Here is a 23,844-nt window from a genome sequence, read left to right as displayed (position 1 = left end):
ATTTCTGAAAGTGGGAAAGACACATTTTGAGTGTTTGGGTTGGATCAGGATTGGTTGATTCCCTCTCTCTCTCTCTGTGTGTGTGTGCAGATTGTGTCACGCCCTCCTATCTTCCTCTTCGTCAGACTGATGGTGTGGAACGGGGAAGGCTGGTGTTTGAGGTGGAGGAGTTTGTGCCATCTATCGCCAAATGCTCTCAGCCTTTCACTATTTACAACAACCACCTGTACGTGTATCCACGACACCTCAAATACGACAGCCAGAAAAGCTTCACTAAGGTACAACAGCGCTAAATCACGGCTCTGACTTCCTTTTCTGTGGAGGAAAGTCCTTAAAATGTTTTGACCTGTTAACTGTCACCCCTTTTCTTTTAGGAATCCAGACCCAAGGTTGGTCTCTTTTTAAAGAAGATTATTGCAAAAAGTGAAATCATTTCAAAAAGTGTAACAAAGTTATTAAAGTTTAAGTAAAGCAAAATGTACTGAAACTTGTTATTTTATACAAAATATGTATTTGGACTCTAACATTGCTTGAAAATCAAAGCCAAATGTCTAAACGAGCTGTGTTTCAAATCTGAAGTTAAGATCACCAAAATGGAGTCACTAAAATGGTTTTTAGGAACATTTACATGGTAAAACGTCCAGTTTAAGCTTCCGAATGTTATCGAATTTCCCTATCATTTTGTTTTCTTTGAATTAAAAAAATGGCAAAATGTTTATTGTAAATTTTATGTAAAAAAATAAATAACACTAAATAAATATATACAGTGGTGGTCAGAATTAATGGCTATTATTAAACTATTAATGTAGTTGAAATCTCTCCAAACACACAGGACTCTCAGAGCAGAAGTGTGTCAGATATATGTTGGACGGGATGGAGATCAGTAATGTCTTTAAGGTGTTTTCCTCTTGTGTTTCTAGGCCAGAAACATCGCTCTGTGTGTAGAGTTCAGAGATTCGGATGAGGAGGACGCTCTCCCACTAAAGGTAATGTCACACACACACACTCACCTCAATGTTTGCAGTGATTTTTCCACAGTTATGACTACACACGGGCCTCCATTTGCTCTATAAAATAACAACAACAAGCCATATGACACGTTATATATACACTACCATTCAAAAGTTTGACGTCAACACAAAAGTTTTGCGAGCGAATGCATGTTTTCCATCCCCATGTCCCTTTAGGGGCTCCGTATTAAATTGATCAAAAGTGACAGTAAACACATTTTATAATGTTACAAAAGATTTCAATTTATACTTTTTTTTAATTAAATTAAATCAATTAAATAATCCTGAACAATGTATCACATTTTCCACAAAAACATTGAGCAGCACGACTGTTTTCAACATTGATAATAAACATAAATGTTTCCTGAGCTTCAAATCATCATATGAGAATGATTTCTGAAGGATCATGTGACACTGAAGACTGGAGTAATGATGCTGAACATTCAGCTTTGATCACAGGAATAAATTACACTTTAACATATATTCACATAGAAAACAGCTGTTTTAGATTGGAATAATATTTCACTATTTTTAATGTAGTTTTGATCAAATAAATGCAGCCTTGCTGAGTAGAAGCTTTTTCAAATCATACCGACCCCAAACCTTCGAACGGCAGTGTAGTTATATTTATTAAAACTGTAATGCCGGTAATTGTGTAGTTAAATGTGTAAGTGATGGTCTGTTTTGTCAGTGCATATATGGGCGTCCAGGAGGGCCTCTGTTCTGTAAGAAAGCGTTTGCTGCCGTCTTACACCACCAGCAGAGCCCAGAGTTTTATGAAGAGGTGAGACTTTACTTCTCTGTATGTCAGTGTGTTTTCAGTGCTGACTGTTTTAACGCTTGTTTCTGCGTGTCCAGTTTAAAATCGAGTTGCCGGTTCAGCTGACGGACAGACACCACCTTCTGTTCACCCTCTATCACATCAGCTGTGACAGCAACAGCAAAGCCAGCACTAAGAGACGAGAACAGGTGGAGACGCAAGGTGAGACACACAACCTTCTGAACACAGTCAGAAACACACACTGGGAAAGAAGTAAAGGGGGGTTAGTATTTCTGTCCAGTAAGACTAACTAAACTCAATGTGTGTGTGTTGTGCACATGTGTGCAGTGGGTTTCGCGTGGCTCCCCCTGCTGAAGGATGGCAGAGTGATCATGAATGAGCAACAGGTGCCAGTGGCTGCAAACCTGCCTTCAGGATACTTGAGCTTACAGGACAACAGCAGCAAGGTGAGAGTTCGCTTGGTACATTTTGTTGTTCGGTTGAGTTGTGTTGTTGAGTTAGATTTTTTTGTTGGTTTGAGTTTGATTTTTTTGGTTGTTGTTTTGAGTTTGTTTTTTCTTTTGCTGTGCTGTTTGGCTTTGGTGTGTTGTTTGTTTTGTTGCATTTTGTTGTTTTGTTTTTTTATTTTGTTGTGTTTTTGCTGTGGTTTCATTTTTTTTTTTTCTTGGGTTTTGTTTTGTTGTTTGTTGTGTTGTTGTTTTTAGTTGTTTTGTTGTTTTTAGTTGTTTTGTTGTTTTTTGATTTGTTGTTCTATTAGTTTTTTTTTTTTTTTTGCGTTGTTTGTTTGTTTTTTGCTTTTTTATTTAGGCTACGTTCACACTGCAGGCTGAAATGACCCAATTCCGATTTTTTTTTTGCCCCTATGCGACCTGTATCTGATCTTTTCATGACAGTCTGAACGACACAGATCCGATCTTTTCAATTGCGACCCAGGCCACTTGGGTATGTGGTCCAAATCCGATACGTATCCGATCTTTTGAAATGCGACTTCATTCTGAACGGCCAGGTCGCATGTATCCCACCCGCACGTCATTGATACGCGACAAACGTCGTAAGTCTGCGTTGAAGTAGTCGTCGGTTTGAAAACGGACTGGATATTCGTCGAGCTGAGGTAAATCTGCCGAACGGGTCGACCTCGACGAGCCTGTTAATTAAAAAAATAAATAAAAGCCCACGGCCACCATCATTATATATCCAATGTGAATAAGAGTAGACTGACGTTATGTTAACTTATTTGTGCTGATATTAGATAGGTCAGCGGCTGCTGTCTGGCTCTTGAGAAACGGTCGCTGCGCGCGCTCGCTCGCGCTGTGTGTGTGTGAGTGAATCACAGTTAGTTGAAGTTTAGCTACTTCCGCAAACAACAAGTGACATCGTTGACCGTTGAGTACTCTTTTGCGCATGCGGGTCACTTCTGGGTCATTTCACGTTCACACAGGAGATCACAAAAGGTCGCATTTAATTGGAAATGTGAACGGTCTTGCAAAAAAATAAAACATTTTAAAAAAATCGAAATTGAGCATTAAGCCCTGCAGTGTGACCGCAGCCTTAGTCTTGTCTCGTTTCGTTTTTTGTTTTGTCCCTTACTTTTTTTTTAAAGTCAGTTTATAAAATAGTTTTTTAACATATTTAGTTTAGTGGTGAATTAGAAAAGTGTACAACGTTGAAGTGTACAGGTACATAAGCAGCCTTCTGTCACCCTTATTTCTAATTGAAGTGCCTGAAAACCAACCTAAACCAGCTTTAACCAACTGCCAATGTGATTCCCAAATCTTGTTGTCAGCTGACCCTCTAAAATTGATTTTGTCCATGGGGAATTGATTGTATGGTTGTGGTTTGCTATTGGTGGATCTCCTGTTAGTGATGTGATCAGAGAAGAAAAGAGATGTCGCTGCAAGAGGGAGGGGAAGTTATTCTGATTCAAGATTACAAGGAACATGAATTTAAAACAATGTGCATCGTTAAATCACTGCAATATTCCATAAAAAAACAAGAACCGTCAATGTTGTTTCCATGGTGACTATAAGGCCCTTTGCATTAATTAAATGTGTGTGTGTGTGTGTGTGTGTTTGTCTGTGTGTGTGTGTTACAGCAGCACACCGGTCAGGAGGTGAAGTGGGTGGATGGTGGGAGGCCGCTGCTCAAAGTCTCCACTCAGCTGGTGTCCACTGTATACACACAGGTGTGTTGCGTCTACCTGCACATCTTCACAGAGTCTCATACAAACTCATAAACAGACTTATGTATTCATTATTTTTAGTCCTGATTGGTGCTTGTTTTCTCATCAGGATCAACATCTGCATAACTTCTTTCATCACTGCCAGAGTATTGAAGCCACGGGCCAAACAGGAGGAGAACTGATCAAATACCTGAAGGTACTTCCTTTTCCCTATCAGTCAGTCACGTTTGACGTTAATCGTCAGTGACTGACGAATTAGGATCTCGCCTGAGAGCCCAATCACCTTCAAGTGGGAACAGAACGAGCCAATGCACATTGGCTAGTGAGATTTGCATTGCAAACCGCGCCTCAATTTCCGGGTATATAAGGGCTTGCATGTGATACTCACATCAAGCTTTCGCTTCGGAGCCGAGTGGATGTTGTTTCTCTCTGCTCTATAATCATCGTTGTGGTCAACAGATCGAGTTAGTTCCAGTGTGACTGCATGTTCCAGCGGAGATCACGACTGCTAAGTGTGCATGGCTGGTGCTTCCCCAAGGCGCTTCAACACAAGAGAGCTAATTTCTCTAAAAGAGCAAATCACGGGTGTGTGACATTGCATCTTTTTCAAGATGTCGTTCCACCGGTGTACCTCTGGGTGCAGTCGTTTCCTGGCCCCGTCTGACAGCTACACTCTCTGCCTCACGTGTCTGGGCCGGAAGCATGCTGAGGTAGCATTTTTAGATGAGTGCTGCACCCACTGTGGGAAGATGACCCTTGCGATGTTGAGGTCGAGACTTGGATACCTCGAAAGGGGTGGAGTCCCCTCTGCTATTCCCCAATCTGGGACCTTTGGTGGCCAACAGAAGGCCTCATTGGTTAATACACAGGGTGACCTGAGGATCATAGTGGGGGGCTGGGAAGGCTGTGGAGCTTCCGGTGGCAATCGCTGGGGCGTCCCAGCGTCTCATTTAGGGCTCCGGCGGATGATCGGATGTCGATCGCCGCATCGGAGGACAGGTTTGAATCATCTGGAGATGATGATTCGGCTGCGTTGCCCCCTTAAAGTGTGTATGTCAGGTTAAATTTTTTTTTTAGATAAACACAAAATAGTTAGGGGAAATACACGTTTGACAAGTTGATGTATTGTTTTTTATGTTTTTCGATACCTAAAGGCAGAATATAAGATGAAAAAGTTCGTTATTTTCAGTACTCGCTTAAAACTGCTCCTCCCCCCAAACGAATCGCTTGACGTCATAAGAGGGAGACGTCTCCCCAGTTCAGAGTTGAGGAGAAGTTTGTGAGCTGTGTTGATAATTGTACGAGTGATAGAGCGAGAGAATTAGTGATTAGGACATTTATTTAGCTAGTTAGTTATTTAAGTTAGTTAGTTAGGTATACGCAGGCGTATTTTCACGATGGTGAATTACTGCGTTTGTGCTGGGTGCAAAAACACCGTTAAAACCGGTCACAGAGTCCACTTTTTCCCAAAAAGCAGGTCTGTGTTCCGTGCCTGGGTCAAGTTTGTTCGGACCAAACGCGCTGATTTCAGTGCTGCTTCCGTATCCAAGACTTCGGTCATTTGTAATGAAAATGACGGAGAATGTTTTTATGTTTCCACTGTTCGATCGCGTCCGCGCCTATCTCTTTCTCTCTCTCTCTCACACACACACACACACACACACACCCACCAACTAACCAACCAACATATTCCAGCATTGCAATCTTGACATCGCAGCCTGTTCATTATAGCCACGGAGCTTCAGAGCTGAGGCGGAGCTACAGATTTGGCGTCCCTAAATAACCCGCGTGACTAACAGTAGTTCCGCATTAATTCATTTGCACGCGAGTTTTATTTATTTTTATACCGTGTATTCTCAGTGTATGTTCATGCACCGTACCGTTTCGGTTCAATGCTTTTACATGTACCGTTCCACCTCTAAGTTATGCCTATACTTACCAAGACACCTGACCAACTCTCCACTGGTTCTCTTCACACCAGATGTTTATGGTTCTTCGATAGGAAGTAGTTAAATTTCTGTTTGGCTCCTCATCCGTCTCACGCCTGGGAGGCTCAAAATTGTATGGCTGTGGGCCATCGTAGGTTCGAGGGGGATTTTGGATCTCCTCAGACTCAAAACTCTTCATACTTGAATAGAACTTTTTTGGCACGTCTCCCTCTTATGACGTCACAGCTCAGCGGCGTTTTAAAAATATGATCTTGACAGAAATGGCTATAAAGCTTACTGTAGGGCAATTACAGTAATAATTTTAATGATAATTACATTTTCACTCAGACATCTAAACATTATTTAATATATAAAAAAAAAAAAATTAACCTGACATACACACTTTAAGGGAGAGTAGTGTTGTGCGAATCATATTAAGAACTGACAGGCTTTTTTGCCCGGGCAGCCCTCGTGTCCCGAACCTTCATGGCTGGATGATTGGTATCTCGGGGTGTGGGGCTGAACAGCAGCTTCCCACTCCAGTGCCCTTCTTCCCCGAAGTGCATGAGGAGGTACGAAGACGTGGAAGGCACCTTTTACTGCCTGAAGTCGTTCATCTGCCTCCTCCGCTCTCACTACCCTCGATGACGGGGAGGCCAAAGGGTATGTGGAGATCCCACAGGTGGAGCGTGCAGTTGCAGTGCAGTTATGCCCATAAAGTGTTGCCACCGGGCGTGGTCGTCCTCGCCACCCATCCAAGTTCTCGGGTGCTCTCACGGCCAAGGCTTACAGTGCCGTTGGACAGGCCCCCTCCCCCTTGCATGCCATGGCCCTCCTGCAGGAATACCAGCGCCTTACTGGTCCAACTGGACTTCTCAGGACTCATGCTCCTCTTGACAGCCCCTCCCTGGCGGATTCCCCTGAGGAAGGATCTGCTTTCTCAGGGACTAGACACCATCTGGCACCCTTGTCCAGATCTCTGGAACCTCCACGTGTGGTCTCTGGATGGGATGCGAAGGGTTTAAGTGACTTACCCCCAGTGGTATTGGCACTGTCCATTCAGCAAGAGCTCCCTCTACTAGGCAAGCCTACGCTTTGAAGTGAAACCTCTTCGTTGATTGGTGTTCTTCTCACAGAGAAGACCCCAGTAGATGCCCCATCAATGTTGTGCTTTCTTTCCTGCTCCAAGATGGGTTGGAGCGAAGGCTGTCTCCCTCCACCTGAAAGTGTATGTCGGAGCGATTGCCACACACCACGATGCAGTAAACGGTAAGTCTCTAAGGAAACATGACTTGGTAGTCAGGTTCCTGAAAGGCGCTTAAAACAGCGCTCCTGACTGCGCTCACTTCTATTAAGAGGGTGGGGGACCGTTTTCGGTCGAGGAAGCGTGCCTGAAATTTGGTATGGCAGACTGTCAAATGATCCTAAGACCCCGGCCTGGATACGTGCCCATCCTCTGCAGTCAGATGTGGCGGAGACATGGCGCCAGGTCTAATGCTCGTGTGTATTCCCCAGTTGGTCTACCCTTTTACTATACTAGTTGCCCATATGTTGTGATCCCATATGTGTAACTCCATGGTATGGCTTCCCTGTTGACGAGCCTGTGTCTTTCCCTCGGCAGAGTTCCCTCTGCCATCTCTGTATGTATGGATCCTCCCCTGAGATCTACTTCAGATGGCATCTAGGTTACTAGGTTACTTATTGTAACCTCGTTCCCTGAAGGAGAGAACAGATTGTTAATACCCGTTGCCACAACTCCTGTACCTCCGCTAACAGCCGGGATACCTTCTCGGATCCTCAGCGAAAACTTGATGTGAGTATCACATGCAAGCCTTTATATACCCGGAAGCGGGGGTGCGGTTTGCAATGCAAATATCAATAGCCAGCGTGCATTGGCTCGTTCTGTTACCACTTGAAGGTGATTGGGCTCCCAATTCGTCAGTCACTGACTATTAACGTCTCCGTTCCCTCCTTCAGGGAACGGGGGTTGCATTAGTAACCTAGACGATTGTCCTTCTTGAGGATGTTTGAGGCCTGCAGGTGTTTGTTCAGTCCCGAGATCACAGTTCCCTCTCTCTATTAGAGTCTGCACGCCATGGAGGCTCATGTGATGGTGAAGTTCCTCCCCACCATCCTCAACCAGCTGTTTCGTGTGCTCACCACCTCCGGCCTGGAAGATGTTGCTGTGAACGTCACCAGGTCTTTCAGTTATTTTAGTATCATTTAGGTCCCACTTTATATTAGCTGTCTTTAACTACTAAGTACTTACATTTAAAAATAATAATGGTTTGGTACAATGCACTTCTTGTGTTGAGTTGTGTTGTAAAACACTTGTGCTGCTATTGAGGTGGATACGGGTAAGGTTAGCACAGGTTTGGTGGTGTCTATTTAAGGGTGGGTTAACAGGTAAGGGAAGGGCAACAGTGTTATTGTATTACAGAAATTAATTACAGCTGTAATTACATGCAGGTATTTTTTAAATACAAGTACAATGTAAAAACATCTATGTACACAAAGTACATTGTGTAAAATGATTAATTTAAATGTTAATTCATAGTAGTTAAAGACACTTAATATAAAGAGGACATTTATATACTATAATTGTTTTTAATAATATCTCAAATTAGCTTTTATTTTTACATTTTCAAATTTTAGTTTAAGTTTAATGTTTGGCAATTTTGTTATGTAGTTTTGTCATTTTTATTATTTGTTTTTTAAACAATAAAATTTAGGTTTAATTTATTTCTGTTTTAGTTTGTTTTTATTTATTTCATGTTAGTAATTTTAGTGCTTCAACTTAAATTAATTTATTTGCCAACTCAATATTTTTCATTTCCATTTAGCTTGTGTTTTTCATTTTATATAAATATATTTTATTGTTTTTTTTTATAGATTTTTTAAGATTTTTATTTTTACTTTTATTATTATTATTATTATTATTATTATTATTTATTTATTTATTTTAGTTTTACTTTTTTTTTCAGTTAGTAATTTTAGTGCTTAAACTTTTTTTATATTTTTTTATTATTATTTTATTTTAGCTTTATTCTATTTTATTGTTATTTTATTGTTATTATTTTATTGTTTTTAATTTCAGTTTAATTTTATTTCAGCTTTATTTCGATTAACAGAAATGTTTGAGTTGTAGTGTTGGTTAAGGATGATAACCCAGGTCTGTTACTCACTTTGTGTGTCGTTCTGGTCTGCTCTGGTCTGGTCTGCTCTGGTTTGGTCTGCTCTGGTCTGGTCTGCTCTGGTTTTCTCTGGTTTGGTCTGCTCTGCTCTGGTCTGATCTGGTCTGCTCTGCTCTGGTCTGGTCAGGGTGATGATCCATGTTGTGGCTCAGTGTCATGAAGAGGGTCTGGAGCATCACTTGCGTTCCTATGTAAAGGTGAGCTGTGCCACGTTTTTCTTATGATGTAAAACAAATAATCCTGATTCTGACCCTGAATCTTCGTCATTCTTGTTTTCTTGTGTTTTGTGTGTGTACAGTATGTTTTGAAGACAGAGACAAACTTAACCAACGGTAAAACTGTCCATGAGGAACTGGCAAAAGCCATGACCACCATCCTGAAACCCTCGACGGATTTCCTCACCAGCAACAAACTCCTGAAGGTGCAACTATTGAATCAGATTCAACACCCCTGACAAAAAAGAGAAGCATTCTTTAAGTTCATTTTATTAAGAAAACTTAATGTAAAGTATATTTTATGTAGTAAGTCTACTAAAATCAACATACTAATAGTGTATTTGTAAGTGTACTATTTCAAAAATTCTTAGGACTAAACTGTCCCACTTTTAGTACATAAGGGTATACTTTTAGGTGTACTTTAAGTGTAACAGTAGTAAACTTTTACTTGTTTTTTTCTATTGCAACTATACTGTGAAACTATACTACAATTGAACTGACAGGTACTGTTAGATTACTAGCTTTATACTCTCAGTAAACCTGTTGAATAGTTTTTATACTGAAAGTATACTTATTTTTTAAGTTAATATAACATGATGCTCATACAGTAGTTTACTCACGCCATGGAGGAATTGTCAGTAAAATTAGCCAAATGGTTTTTCTGTTTCTGTGTGGGTCAATGGCACAAAAATGATCATTTCCACCAGTGTACTATTTTCTCTAAGCTGTTTCACCCCAAAGCTAACTTGTTGTAACATATGTCATATGTAAAACACATGCTGAAAAGTACTTCCTCAAAGAAGCCAATATGTGTGGAAAAATAATTTAATAAGCCACTCTATCAAAACAGTGAATACAACTACAAGAAAAGTACACTTTGAATACTTAATTATACTTATCTTAAGTATATCTCCATCAAAAGTTAGTTTCAAGTATGAGCCGAAGACTTTTCTCTATAGCCTACTTGTCTATGAAAGCTTGTTTCCGCCATGGAATAAGGTAATTAATCAGATTTATTTATTTCAATTCTGATTTTATAACTTGCAATTGTGACTTTTCTCTCAGAATTGTGAGTTGCAAAATCAGAATCACGACCGCATCTGTAAACACAGACTACGAGGCCATCGGCTCAAACCGTCAGTAGATATTTAGCGGCTGCTCCTGTGTTGTGTATGGAAGATCCTCATGAATGCTGTGTTCTTTCTACTCTAGTACTCCTGGTATTTCTGTGAGGTTTTAGTCAAGTCTATGGCTCAGTACCTGATTGAGACTGGCAAGTCCAAGGTCAGTACAAGTCAATGTTTTGTGTCATGGCAAACAGTCATGTGTTCTTCTGAAAATGTAAAGATCTAGTATATGTCTAAACCACCACGTGATCCTGACCTCTGACCCCTGACCCCGTCTCCTGTAGGTTTCGAGGAACCAGCGTTTCTCAGCGTCCTTCTATCACTCTGTGGAGACACTGGTGACCATGCTGATGCCTCACATCACACAGAAATACAAAGACAACCTGGACGCCACACGAAACGCCAATCACAGCCTCGCTGTCTTCATCAAGGTGAGCGCTGGTCTGCTTTCACACGCTGTTATGCTGCCGTCAGCGTCATCAAGACTCGAGATCTGGAAGATAGAAATAAATTACAATGTTCCTTTGTCTTGATTTGATCTGTGCTGTAGACGCTGATCTAACTATTGGTGAGATATTCCAGCAAAATGTACGTCATCAGTAGCAGCTTTCCTCTGAATTCGGTTCTCATTAACCACAAACCCAAATGCGGTACTGCTATAACCCAATAACTGAGACCGTTTACCTTCTCAGAGTAACAAGATGCACATTAGTTTGAGACATTCAGGAATGTTTTTTTTTTTTTTTTTATATGCATTTCCGTATTTTCAGATCTTAAAGGATTAGTTCACCTCAAAATGAAAATTTCCTGATAATTGACTCACCCCAGTGCCATCCAAGATGTTCATGTCTTTCTTTCTTCAGTGGAAAAGAAATTAAGTTTTTTGAGGAAAACATTTCAGGATTTTTCTCCACAAATGGACTTCAACGGTAACCAAATTGTTGAAGTCCAAATCAATGCCGTTTCAAAGTGCTATGTACGATCCCAGCTGAGGAATAGGGTCTTATCTAGCAAAACGATCGGTCATTTAAAAAAATAAAAAAAAATTTATATACTTTTTAACCACAATTGTTCGTCTTGTGCTGGTCTGCGTTACGCGTTACGCCAGGCATTACGTAATCACGTTAAAAAAATTGGGGTTGGTTACTGTATGATGATTGAAATCATAAAATGGCCTCAAACAAGTTCTAAATAAACTGCAAAATGTTACGTTTTCTAATACGTTCATTTCATGACATTATTAGCATGTTAGCCGGGGTTCAGAGCTCCAAATGAGAGCAAAAATAGGCGTTTAAACACTGTGGACCGGTAACTTGCTTGATGTATATTGACAATGCGTGATTGTGAGAATGTACTGTAATACGGCTTGATGCGATCATTAAATCGCAATGTTTGTGATGTTATTATGTAACTATATACTCTGATGCGCTGCATGTTTCAGAGTAAAGCACAGCACTGTGATTTGATTCACAGTAAATGCTACTTTTGCAAGTGCTGTCTGTGTTTGAGTTGCTTATAATTTACATTTGGGGACGCAATGGGCGCCAACCATCCTCCCAAATTCCTAATGGGAATCCTTTATAAAAAATGATGGTCTTTCCTGTGGTTTTCCGCCAAAATAAAAGCTCAATCTTTTAACATTTGAAAGCAAAGAAATGAAGGCAAGCGTAAATGTTAGTATTGTGATTTTACTGTTGTTCTGTTAAATAATACTTTTATTATAATGTATTGTATTATAATGTAATATATTATAATTAAATGCTCGCTTTTTAATTTTACATTAAAATAGTATTTTTTTTTTCAATAATAATAACTAGACACTGTTATTTTAGTATTAATTATATTCTATAGTATTATATTAAAATATTTTGAACTACTTTTGGTCCCACTTTATGTTAGGTGTCTTTAATTACAAATTAAAAATAATAATTGTTAGGTAGAATGTACTCGTGTTGATGTTGTGTTGTAAAACCGGTGGATACGGGTGAGGTTAGCACAGGTTCGGTGGTGTGGGTCGGTTTAAGGGTGGGTTAACAGGTAAGGGAAGGTCAATCAGCTTTATTTGGTTTCAGTTTTAGTTAACGATGACAGCAGTGTTTTGAGGATAAATGTGTGTGTTGAATCAGCCGATTAACTCAAGCGTGGTCTGTCTTCACCAGCGCTGTTTCACCTTCATGGACCGAGGGTTCGTGTTCAAACAGATCAACAACTACATCACCTGCTTCATGCCCGGAGACTGCAAAGTAATTTACATCTGTTTACACACGATGAACAACTGCAAATGAGATTCTGATTATTTTTCTAATCTTCCATCTCAGAAATATTTCCCATCTGACGTCTTCCTCTCCCACTCTCTCTCTCTCTCTCTCTCTCTCTCTCTCTCTCTCTCTCTCTCTCAGACGCTGTATGAGTTTAAGTTTGAGTTTCTGAAGGTGACCTGTAATCATGAACACTACGTTCCTCTCAACCTGCCCATGCCGTTCGGGAAGGGTCGAATCCAGCGCTTTCAAGGTGATCAGAAACACACGTTATAGTCAGAGCGATTGGGGAATATTGGTTGAATGTGAACTGACTGGCTGATATCACTCAGTGTGTGGCATTAATACACCCGAACTAACAATGAAAATTTCTAGTAAAGAATTTATTAATATTAATGTTAATGTGTTAATATTATTTAAATGGACCTGAGCTAACATGAACTAACAATGAACAGTTGTATTTCTATTAGCTAACGTTAACAAAGATGAATAATTACTGTAACAAATGCATTACTCATAAATGCATGTAAATAATAAAAACGCATAAATGCATACAAATGCATGTTAGTTAGAGCCGTTGCTGGGTGGATTACCTTAAATTGTAGTCCATTACTGAATACAAATCACATGATGAAAACTATAGTAATGTAATCATTGTAGGTAATATAATCAGACTACTAGCCTGAACTTGAGTTAAAAAGAATAATGTTGTACTATAGTGATGTAATAATACAAAGAGAAACAAAAAGAGTGCATTGACTAAACATTACGTTACGGCAGGGTTTGAACTGCAGGGGCTTCATAAGTTGATGAAAAGGTAAGAATTAATTAAACCATAAAAATGTAACACTAGGTATTTTGTGATGCTGTGTGGCCTCTGACTCTGTAACTCCACGAAACCGGAAGACTTTCTGAACATGCATAAGCAATAGGCTGTTTTACAAAGGACGATTTAAAAGATAAAAAAGACGAATTAGTAAGAACCGAGTCATGTGATGTGGCCTTTGAATACTGTTGTCAATGGAGGGAGTCTGAAAGTTTGAGAAGCACTGCTCTAATATACACTACCAGATTATTATTTTTTATTTTGACTCTTTCCTATTCGGGTCATTGACGAATAAGGTTTTTAAAAGTGTAAAAAAATAGAATGGAGATATAACTATATTTGAAACCATTTTTTAGTTTACCTAGGTGTTAACAATAAGATTTTGTGGTTTGTACAATCAATTAACACTGTTTTTTGTCATTTTTTACAAGATGGAAAAAGTCATTCGGTTTAACCACTGATTTGAAAGTTAAAAACTGATTTGACATTGATGTTGAGATAGTATATAGTGTGTACCACAGAAGAAATATTACATACAATTGCACAGGGAAAGGAGAAAAAGAGCCTTATCTGCTTTATATTTGTATTATTGTAGTTCCTTTAGTTATTAAAAACAATATTATTCCATTTAAATGTTTACTATATCGGTTTTACCGAATGACCTTTTGACACTTCAAAATCTTTTAAATATGTACCGTATTTTCCGCACTATAAGGCGCACTTAAAAGCCTTTATTTTTTTCAAAAAACGACAGTGCGCCTTATAATCCGGAGCGCCTTATATATGGATCTGGCGCCTTATGTTAACGTCTGTTAAACAACCGCTGACTTAAACCTTGTTTATACTTTCGCCTGACACCGGAGCGCGAGCCTCCGCTGACTGCGCGCGCAACTCCCCAAACAGACGAGGCATTTATACTTGACGCAACTGTTTTGTTTTAGACTGAACACCAGACCATACAACTGATTTAGACGCGCAAACTGGGTGCCGGTGTGATGAGATGTACTACTAATATCCGTCTGCTCGGGCAGATTCGGCTCAAAGTCATGCATCTTCGGATTCAGAGGCGCGCGCGCTGTTAAGCCGAATCTGCCTGAGCAGACGGATATTATTTTTTTTATTAACTTCGCGCTCATGCGGACGCGTCGAGTATAAACAAGGTATCTTGGTTTACATTTGGACTTTGGATGTGATCTTAGGCTTGAAAAGGTTGGTGACCACTGCATAACGCAAACCCAGTCAAACGTTTGACTGCAGTATCTTCTATTCTATATGCGCCTTATAATCCGGTGCGCCCTATATATAAAAACAGTTCTAAAATAGGCCATTCATTGAAGGTGCGCCTTATAATCCGGTGCGCCTTATAGTGCGGAAAATACGGTAGTAAAATATAATTAAAACCTTTTGGATTCAGTCAAAGAGATCAAGTTGTACTACCTTACATACTTTGGATGTTATATATTTGTTTTTTTATTATTATTAAGGCCTTTGAACAAAAAAATGACCCGTCACGTCATTGACCCATAGGCCTATACTAGAATAATAATAACGTCACCAAAAAGTAGCCCTTACTACGACTCGTGCGTGTTTTTAAAATCCTCTCCGCCATAGCTCTCTCGTCTCATTCACGTTCATTTAAAACATTCACATGCATCATGGTCACGAGAGAGTGAAAAACTATTTATTTGATGTCTGAATGGCCAAACTCAGGAGTGATATGTTGTTTCTCTGTCAGATCTTCAGCTGGACTACTCTTTAACCGATGACTTCTGTAAGCATCACTTCCTGGTGGGCCTGTTGCTGAGGGAAGTGGGCGGAGCCATGCAGGAGTTCAGAGACGTGCGTCAGATCGCACTACAGGTGCTGAAGAACCTGATGATCAAACACGCCTTCGACGACCGCTACTCCTCCAAGGTGAGCCAGCACTCGTGCTTCAGCGCATCGTGTGCCATTCTGGTGCTGTGTTAAAGGTGCAGTGTGGGATTTTTAGCGGCATCTAGTGGTGAGGTTGCGAATTGCACCCAACAGAAGTTACGGTGGCCGACAGGAAGTGATGTCGTCGTCTGAGACAGCAGAGAGTAGCCAGTTCAGCAATGAGGTTTCTTTACAAAGATAAATTAAGAAATTAGGTTTACTTAATTATTCAGTAAAACAATGTGTTATTGCGAATATTATTGTTACGTGTTCATCATCGTGTCAGTGTTTTGTTCGCTGACTTTAGCTGTAGCTTCTTTGCACAAAGAACAACATAGTGACGAAATGCGTTTGTCCGTTCAGGGCCACTGTAGAAACATGTCAATGTAAGGGGACCCGCGGTGTGTGTAGAGAGAAATGCTCATTCTAGGGTAATAAAAACACAACGGTTCATTAAGTAAGGTCTTTATACACCACTGAACACATAGTTATGTATATGATATTGCATTTCTGTCAACAGATCCTCCTAAATATTACACACTGCACCTTTAAATACAAGATGTGTGTGTGTGTGTGTGTGTGTGTGTTTCAGGGTCAGCAGGCTCGTTTGGCTACGCTGTATCTGCCTCTGTTCAGTCTGATGCTAGAAAACGTCCACAGACTCAACATCAGCGACGCGGCTCCTGTAACCAGCCAGACTAACATGGTGAGACTGACACCTAGTGTTGCTTTAATTCAGTTAGATTTTCATTTGATTCTCTGTTATTAAAGTCCCCCTGTAGTCAATTATTTTATTCCTTAAAACTCATCTTTGATCACCAAAATGACATATTTAAATGTTTTTTCCTTCAAATAAAATTCTTCATGTCTTAAAATAGCTTGAATGTAACTCTACACCCTTGCCTTATTTAGTATACCCGGTTCTATGAATATGCAAATTAGCCCCCCCTCCACTCACTCACTCAGCTCAGAGATCCACTGGTTGACGATCACACGATGATCTGATTGGTTACAAGGTAGTTTGTGACGTCAGAAACACCAGCGATTTCAAAGCGTGTTTTTGAGACTGTCTTAATACTCAGCAATGGTGTCGACTTATGAATTTACACATGGTTTGTCTTAAAGCATATTAAAAACACCACATAGACACATAAACAACATTAAAAACTTGATTTTCGCTTATACCTGACCCTCTGAGAGCTCACAAAGAGATCCTAATGCTGGCTATATACAGATGGTGCCCAACCAGAATGAGACTTTTACCGCCGCCGTTCCCGCGGCGGCAAAATTGGGATGTGTATTTGCTGCCTTTTACCGCTGAGTGGCGCTGTAATCACAGACTTTGAAAAGTGTCAGTTTATTCTCTTTAATGCCGTAATCTGCCGCGGCAGTAATCTGATCTGAGGCCACAGATAAATTTAAGATAAATATTGTGGTTAAACGAATTCAAATTCATTTAATAAAAACAAAGTAGACACACGTTAACATTGTGTGCCCAGTTTTTCTATAATTTAAAAAGGCTATGTCAATAGGTTACTTGTCATTTACTTCGTGTTATTTTAATGTGTTTGTAGATTTATTAACTGAAACATAACAGTGAAATAAATTTAAATAATTTACCGTAAAATTAAAACATTTTCAGGACTTGCAGTTACTAACCGATGTTAGTCGGTTTAAGCATTATTTGTTATATTCAGAATTAGGCTTACATGTTGTTATGATTATCAATTGAATTCTTTAATAAATAATCAACCACAATGCCTATTACTACTGCCGCAGCAAAAATAAACCAGTCGAATTTCAAAGTCGTTCGCGAAATTACTATAGGCTATATAGTAATATATACTATATAGTAATATATACTTGTTTTTTTCTCCTATAGCCTATACAGGCTATTAAATATTTTATATTTATAAAATAAAATTACCATTCATTTCCATTTTACATTAGGGATATTTTTTTTCCAACAGAATGGCTGAATTAACATCTGCATAATAATAATAATAATAATAATAATAAATAAATAAATAAATATAAACAGCACAAGGTCTTGTAAAAACACTTCTTTTTTTTTTTTTGACACATAATTTTTTTTTTTACTTTTAAAACAGAGAAAATAGTAGACCTAGGCTATTCAGACGATATCTGTGGTCAATGCATTAACAATAGACTCTCGGAGCTTCAAACGATCTGAGATCGAATCTCAGTATAGCCGACAGTGTTTATGTTTTTCCGTTCTTGATGCTTAAATATGCATCTGTTTATTAAAGTCAATCATCTTGTTTAATTATCAATTGTACATTAACATAAATTTGCTACATTCCAGTTGAGCCGCTGCACGCTATGACACATCTGATGAAGGAAGACTGTCAGCCGATTGCACCAGAAAATGAAGATGATGAAGCTCGTCTTTAATCTGCTAAATTATGGGTTTTTTTGTGTGTGAATCATTCACGAGATTGAGATGACTGACAGTAATACCCGGCCATAGCAACGGAAGACATTTTCCAAAACAGATCGAACAAATCAGAAAAATACTTTCAATACAGTATTGCTTTCAATTACAAAATAAACAATGAAAATGTAAAAGAAAAATAAAATTAATTAAGTTTTGAAAACCCATCGCACATTTCAAGGTATGAATAAAGTGTCGGGACAGTTTATTTATTTAAACAGGGTTGCATCGATTCGATAGAGTTTATTCCCTTTGTGATGCAAAATAAGAAACATTTTAAATTTATTGTCAAAGAAATTGCAGCTAAATTAAAAAATGAAAACGGTACAAAACGAAAAAAAGTTAAAAGCAACATAAATTAAGAACAGGCGTTTTTTCTTTGCCTCTCTCGCGCTGGATATTTTTTTAGTAAGTTTGGTCTCCCTCACTGCGCGCGGCGGGTCTTTCTCGAAATTAAGCATTTCAGCGTAAAAAACACCATACAGCTGATAATACTGTATATGTCGCTGTGTGTCATCCACACAAATCACGAAAGAAAAAACTGTAACAAATAGCTTTTGTTCCTTCAAAGATACAACATGCCTTGCTGAATTCACCTTACAATAAAACGAGGTGGGTCGCGAATTAAAGAGTTCTGTATCTGCTAAATTGAAATTGTGTGTGGAAAACCTTTAAATACAATCAATAAAACTACAATATATAATTTAATAAGATATAGGGCCTACTGTACATAGGCTATGGACTTTTGGAGATTTTGAGATTAATCCTTAAAAGAATTTAGCCTTTGCCTGCTCATCAGGCTGGCTCCGACACTCTCCATATGAAAGACGGAACATTAACACCTCTGTCCTGCACCCCCACGATAAAGCAACTATTGCCTTCTCCAAACCCCCCACAGGCTAGCTGAGTTTGCAAAACAAAACAAAGAGTTTGCCACTCGTCGTGGTGTGCCAAAACACTTCATTATAAACTTCAATATTTCATTCAAAACAATCTCAAATCGCTTTGTGACATTTTGAAAAGCCGTGGATGCATTACTGCCACTGGAACCATGAACGCAAATACTGGTTCTGATTTTATTGTTTGTCGTTTAAACGTCATATATATATATTAACAGAACTGCTTTTGAAATTACGATTGGAATTATTATAGGCTACAGAAGTAAAGTCATTGTATAATATTTGTTCCTTAGTGTAAAATGGAAATGCATGGTGATTTTATTTTGTAAATAGGCTAGCAAAAAACTATGTTTTAGAACTAGACAAATCTCTCTGCATCAACAATAGACTATAAAATGCATTAATAGGCTAATATAAAAATATCAATAGTCCAGGTTAGTTCGGGATTCGATCCTGTGTCATCTAAATGATCGTAACGTAAGTTCAACCACTCGGCCACGATTCACTCGTTGCAACATGGCCTAACGTTCCAGTGTGTGTTCGCTCACACGAGCGAGAAGCGCTCTTCATTCAAATGAACGCGCCGCCGCGTTTGTCTAACACTAATTCAACATGCCAGAATAAAACCTGGCTTTAGAACAATGCATAGCGCCACTCGTCGTGGTGTGCCAAAAAATGTACAATAATTTAGTTTTATTTATTTCAGTGTTAATGTTTGAATTAAAAAAACCCTCAATTGTATCGCTCACGAGAGCTCTTCATTTATCTAATTCCTCAATAGAATAGCGTCATTGCTCCTAATATCGTCTCTATTTTTAACTTTTGATTCTATTTTTTCAGTTCTAAAATTGATTCTATCTTTAGTTCTATTCTGTTGTAGCCTTATAGGCCTATTTATATATATGAAAAATATGCCTATTAGGCTTAGGGTTTTATATTTAACCCACTTACATTTTAAAATACGGCAATTGCTGCTGATTTGCACAATGTCCCTTTGCGCCACCTGGCGGTCATTTCGGGAACGACTTTGAAATGCGGCTGGTTTATTTTCGCCGCGGTGATTTCGCCGCGGCAGCTGGCGCGGCGGTAATAGGCATTCTGGTTGGGCACCATCTGTATATATATATATAAAATTATTCAGCCACGGACGCTTTAAATTGATCAAAAGTGACAGTAAAGACATTTATAATGTTACAAAAGATAATGCATTGTTAGATGTTTCAAAGAATCCTGAAAAATAAATGTTTCAACAGAAATATGAAGCAGCTCAACTGTTTTCAACACTGATAATAATCAGAAATGTTTCTTGAGCATCAAATCATCATATTAGACTGATTTCTGAAGGATCATGTGACACTGAAGACTGATCACAGGAATAAATTAAACTTTACTATTCACACAGAAAACAGCTATTTTAAATTATAATAATATTTCACTATTTTTACCGTATATGTGCTTAAATAACTGCAGCCTGGATGAGCAGAAGAGACTCTTTCAAAAGCATTTTAAAAAATCCTAATACCTTCAAACTTCACATACCTGTTGAAAAAGGTCTAAATTGAAGATTCATCTTGTTCTTTGAATTCATATTTATTAGAAAATCTATATTTCTACACATTCCTCATTCTTCCAAATGTAATTCTCAGACTAAAAAACAAGGTTTTCTAACATGCTAGAGAAACGTGTAGTGAAGTATGCATTGCTGGACAGTGTATGGGGATCTTCACACTGATTTCGCTGTGTTTTGCTTCAGAACGGCCGTGATGATCATGTGATGACGACACCCACCAAACACTCGGTCAGTCCAGTGGACGGCGGCCTGCAAAAAGAGGTGTTCGGAGTGATTTCAGGAACAGGTGAGACCCTCTGCTGTCACACCACGCACTATAGGACTCTCATTTTATCAAGGAAACGCAAGAATAACTTTGATATTGTAAGTGATATTTCAAGATGAACACTTACTTGACTGAAGCAGGTTTACTTGATTATCCATCATTTATTAGATCGAATATGATCATCACGCTTTTGAGGAAGGTTTATTTGTTCATCTTTCCAAGCATCATGTATTGCACTGCATTATATATTTTAAAACTACAGAGCTTTGATCATAAAACTAAGCATTTGAATATTATCTTACTAATAATCTTACTAATAGACACATTATTGGCAGATATAGAGTGATGACTGATATTTATATGATTTTATGTAAGTAGCAACTTTGCTACACTGTTATAAAAGTGTCATTGATTTGTGATTGATCTTTTTGACCATATAAAAACAATATCTGCACCAAATTGCATATTTTGAATAAAATCGGAATAAAATGTAAAAAAAAAATTCCTCTTCGAGTCTGAGCTTCATATTCTCACTATATCAGACTATATAAGTCACAAAAGCCTGATGTATCAAATATGATACTCAACAAAAAACACATGCAAACTTTTTTACATTTTTTTCATATTTTGTTTGCAAAAATATAAATGTTTACAATATTGTTTTATACTAAAGGTTCATTAAACTGTCCCATTACATTAGATAATGTTGTATTATTTCGAATGTCTGGCTTCACATGGTTATATGTGGTTGAATCTCCCTGAAGAGTGAGTGTGTACAGTGTGTTGAAGTGTGTTGTGTTTGTCAGTGTCTCCACACACTCCAAGCATCAGCTCCGGCCGACACACGGACTCGCGCTGCTCCCTCATCAGCACAGACTCCGGGAACGGCCTATCAGAGCGCAGCGTTGACAAGCCACACCCCCTCGACAAGGTACCGCCCACATGACCTGACTGAGTACAGTACTACTAATGGACCATTACTATTTTGTTGGGTGTGTGTGTGCGTGTGCGTGTGTGTCTCTCTTTGTGTGTGTCTCTGTTCGTGTATGTGTGTGTGTTCTAACCTGTGTTGTGTGTGTGTGTGTGTGTGTGTGTGTACTAACCTGTGGTTGTGTGTCTCCTGCTGCTCTCAGCGGGCTGGTTTCACGCGCCGTCACTCTGCCAACGTTCTGCGTTTCTTTACTGACTCCGAGGAGACGTCGCTCTCCGCTCGTCTCAAACGCCAGACCATGGACTTCTCTCTGCTGTCTACACCGTCTGAGCAAACCACACACCCTACACAAGTATTACATCACTTCTGACCTCTGACCCCTGCTAGTACCGCTCACATGTGACCTCTCACCCTGCACTGTCTCAGTGTGTGTGGCTTCACTGATCCTCCTTTCCCCCAGCCACAGGGCCGAGTTTGAACGGGACAAAGCTTTTCAGATACAAGTCCGCTTCGTTCCTGAAGGCTGCGCTGGAAAGCTAGCTTGAAGCTAGAATGATAGAATAAGAATAAGCTTGACTTGTAAGCCTGCAAATATAAGGACACGTGATCAGACATCACCCTCAGTTCACAGGCATTTGTGTTTTTTGTGCATGGTAAGCAGAGACAGAGGCTCCGACAGGAATACTAGTGCATTTAAAAGGATGCCTGTCTCAGCATTTTTTGCATAAATATACATTTGGATTGGTTCTGTTCGCTTTCAACAAGGCAACATTTCAAAGCGTACCAAAATGTGTTTATGCTAGTCACATGTGAGTAAAACTGTCCTCTTATTGGTCAGTTTCTTCTGTGTCATCCATCAAGATGATTGACAGGTTCACTCCGCGAGCTTAGTGTGGTTTGATCTGTAGCTGTCGAGACGCTGATAAAACTGTAGACGTCATTCCCGCTCTAACTGATAACATATATATTTATAATGCAGTTAGAGCGGGAATCAGCATTACACAATTATGATAGCTCATGTTCCGTTGGGTTGGATTGATTTCTGAATCATTCAGTTCATATTCATTTGGGATGTGACGAACTCGGAGCGATTGCCGTGCTCATAAATGCTTAAATGAACCAAAGTTACAACTGTAACCCTTGTTCTCTTCTCGGGGAACAAGGGTTACAGTTGTAACCTGAGACGTCGTCGGAACGACACTTGCCCCCCAGTGTAGCGCCTCTGAAGCATGAATGAAACTGAGCCAATCGTGATTGATGTTGTGTCATGATGTAACGTGTGACGGCATACACGGAAGCTACAAAGAGACGGCGACACACAACAGAGTTAGCTTCTGCGGTGAAGCAAGTCGCTCCCAGGCAGGGGATGGTTACAGTGGTAACCGGAGACCTTCCCTTTCAAGGGAACTAATACCCCCTATGCCACAACGAACCCCGCCTGTCCTAGTGTGAAGCTGTCACAGGCACACTTAGGACGAGAGCACTCGTGCCCCTTGCGTTGATGAAAGTGCCACATTAGAAGGCACATTAGGCACATAACCCGGCCTGGGATGCAAGATAACCTTAACCCTTCCCGGGGCAAACTCCAGGCACTCGGGAGATATAGAGAGGGCCTGAAGATATCCTACTCTTTTAAGAGAAGTGATTGCTAGGATGAAAGCTGCCTTGAGTGAAAGGTTCTTGGCCTCAGTCGACTCTAAAGGTTTGAAGGTGGCCTCGACCAGCCCTTCGAGAACCACCGCCAGATCCCACGTGGGAACTCTGGTCGGAGTCACAGGTCTCAACCTCCAAGCCCCACGGAGGAATCGTACGACCAGCTGATGTCTTCCCAGAGGCCCATCTCTCAGAGGAGTGAGGAAAGCCGCAATGGCCGCATGTACACCTTGAGTGTGGATGGGGTAACACCAGCCAAGAAGCGATCTTGAAGGAACTCCAGCACTGAAGCCACCAGGCAGTTAACTGGGTCCACCTCACGCTCTCTAAACAAAGTGGTGAAAACATTCTATTTTAGGCCATACAATTTCCTCGTGGAGGGAGCTCTGGAGCTGAGTATGGTCTCAACTACTCCTGCTGACAGGCCAGCTTCTAGGTACTATGCGCCCTCAGGGGCAAAACCCATAGTTTCCAGAGCTCTGGCCGAGGGTGGAATATTGAGCCCTTTGCCTGCAAAAGCAGGTCCCTCATGATGGGAATCTCCCATGGAGGGCCGTCCAGGAGCGATACTATGTCTGAGAACCATACTCGGGCCGGCCACAATGGGGCTGCTAGGAGTAGACTGACCCCGTCGCGACA

General features: G+C 39.8%; 1 protein-coding gene across 1 annotated transcript in view; it reads left to right on the top strand.

Moving 5' to 3' along the window:
• Positions 1-23,844, top strand: part of LOC311298677 (dedicator of cytokinesis protein 9-like) — a 52,360-nt gene that overhangs the window by 4,427 nt on the left and 24,089 nt on the right. Inside the window, exons 7-25 of the mRNA XM_084421800.1 lie at positions 91-278; positions 921-986; positions 1,702-1,794; positions 1,869-1,992; positions 2,119-2,237; positions 3,884-3,973; positions 4,080-4,166; positions 7,982-8,097; positions 9,220-9,289; positions 9,391-9,513; positions 10,520-10,591; positions 10,719-10,865; positions 12,594-12,677; positions 12,834-12,945; positions 15,254-15,432; positions 16,025-16,138; positions 20,540-20,642; positions 21,428-21,552; positions 21,755-21,904. Of these exons, the coding sequence (XP_084277926.1) occupies positions 91-278; positions 921-986; positions 1,702-1,794; positions 1,869-1,992; positions 2,119-2,237; positions 3,884-3,973; positions 4,080-4,166; positions 7,982-8,097; positions 9,220-9,289; positions 9,391-9,513; positions 10,520-10,591; positions 10,719-10,865; positions 12,594-12,677; positions 12,834-12,945; positions 15,254-15,432; positions 16,025-16,138; positions 20,540-20,642; positions 21,428-21,552; positions 21,755-21,904 (2,162 nt within the window). The remainder of the gene's footprint in view (positions 1-90; positions 279-920; positions 987-1,701; positions 1,795-1,868; positions 1,993-2,118; positions 2,238-3,883; positions 3,974-4,079; positions 4,167-7,981; positions 8,098-9,219; positions 9,290-9,390; positions 9,514-10,519; positions 10,592-10,718; positions 10,866-12,593; positions 12,678-12,833; positions 12,946-15,253; positions 15,433-16,024; positions 16,139-20,539; positions 20,643-21,427; positions 21,553-21,754; positions 21,905-23,844) is intronic.

This window comes from Rutilus rutilus, assembly GCF_951802725.1.
Source record: "Rutilus rutilus genome assembly, chromosome: 10".
Lineage (NCBI taxonomy): Eukaryota > Metazoa > Chordata > Actinopteri > Cypriniformes > Leuciscidae > Rutilus > Rutilus rutilus.
The sequence above is the reverse complement of the archived record's forward strand: the minus strand, read 5'-3'. Positions and strand labels throughout refer to the sequence as shown.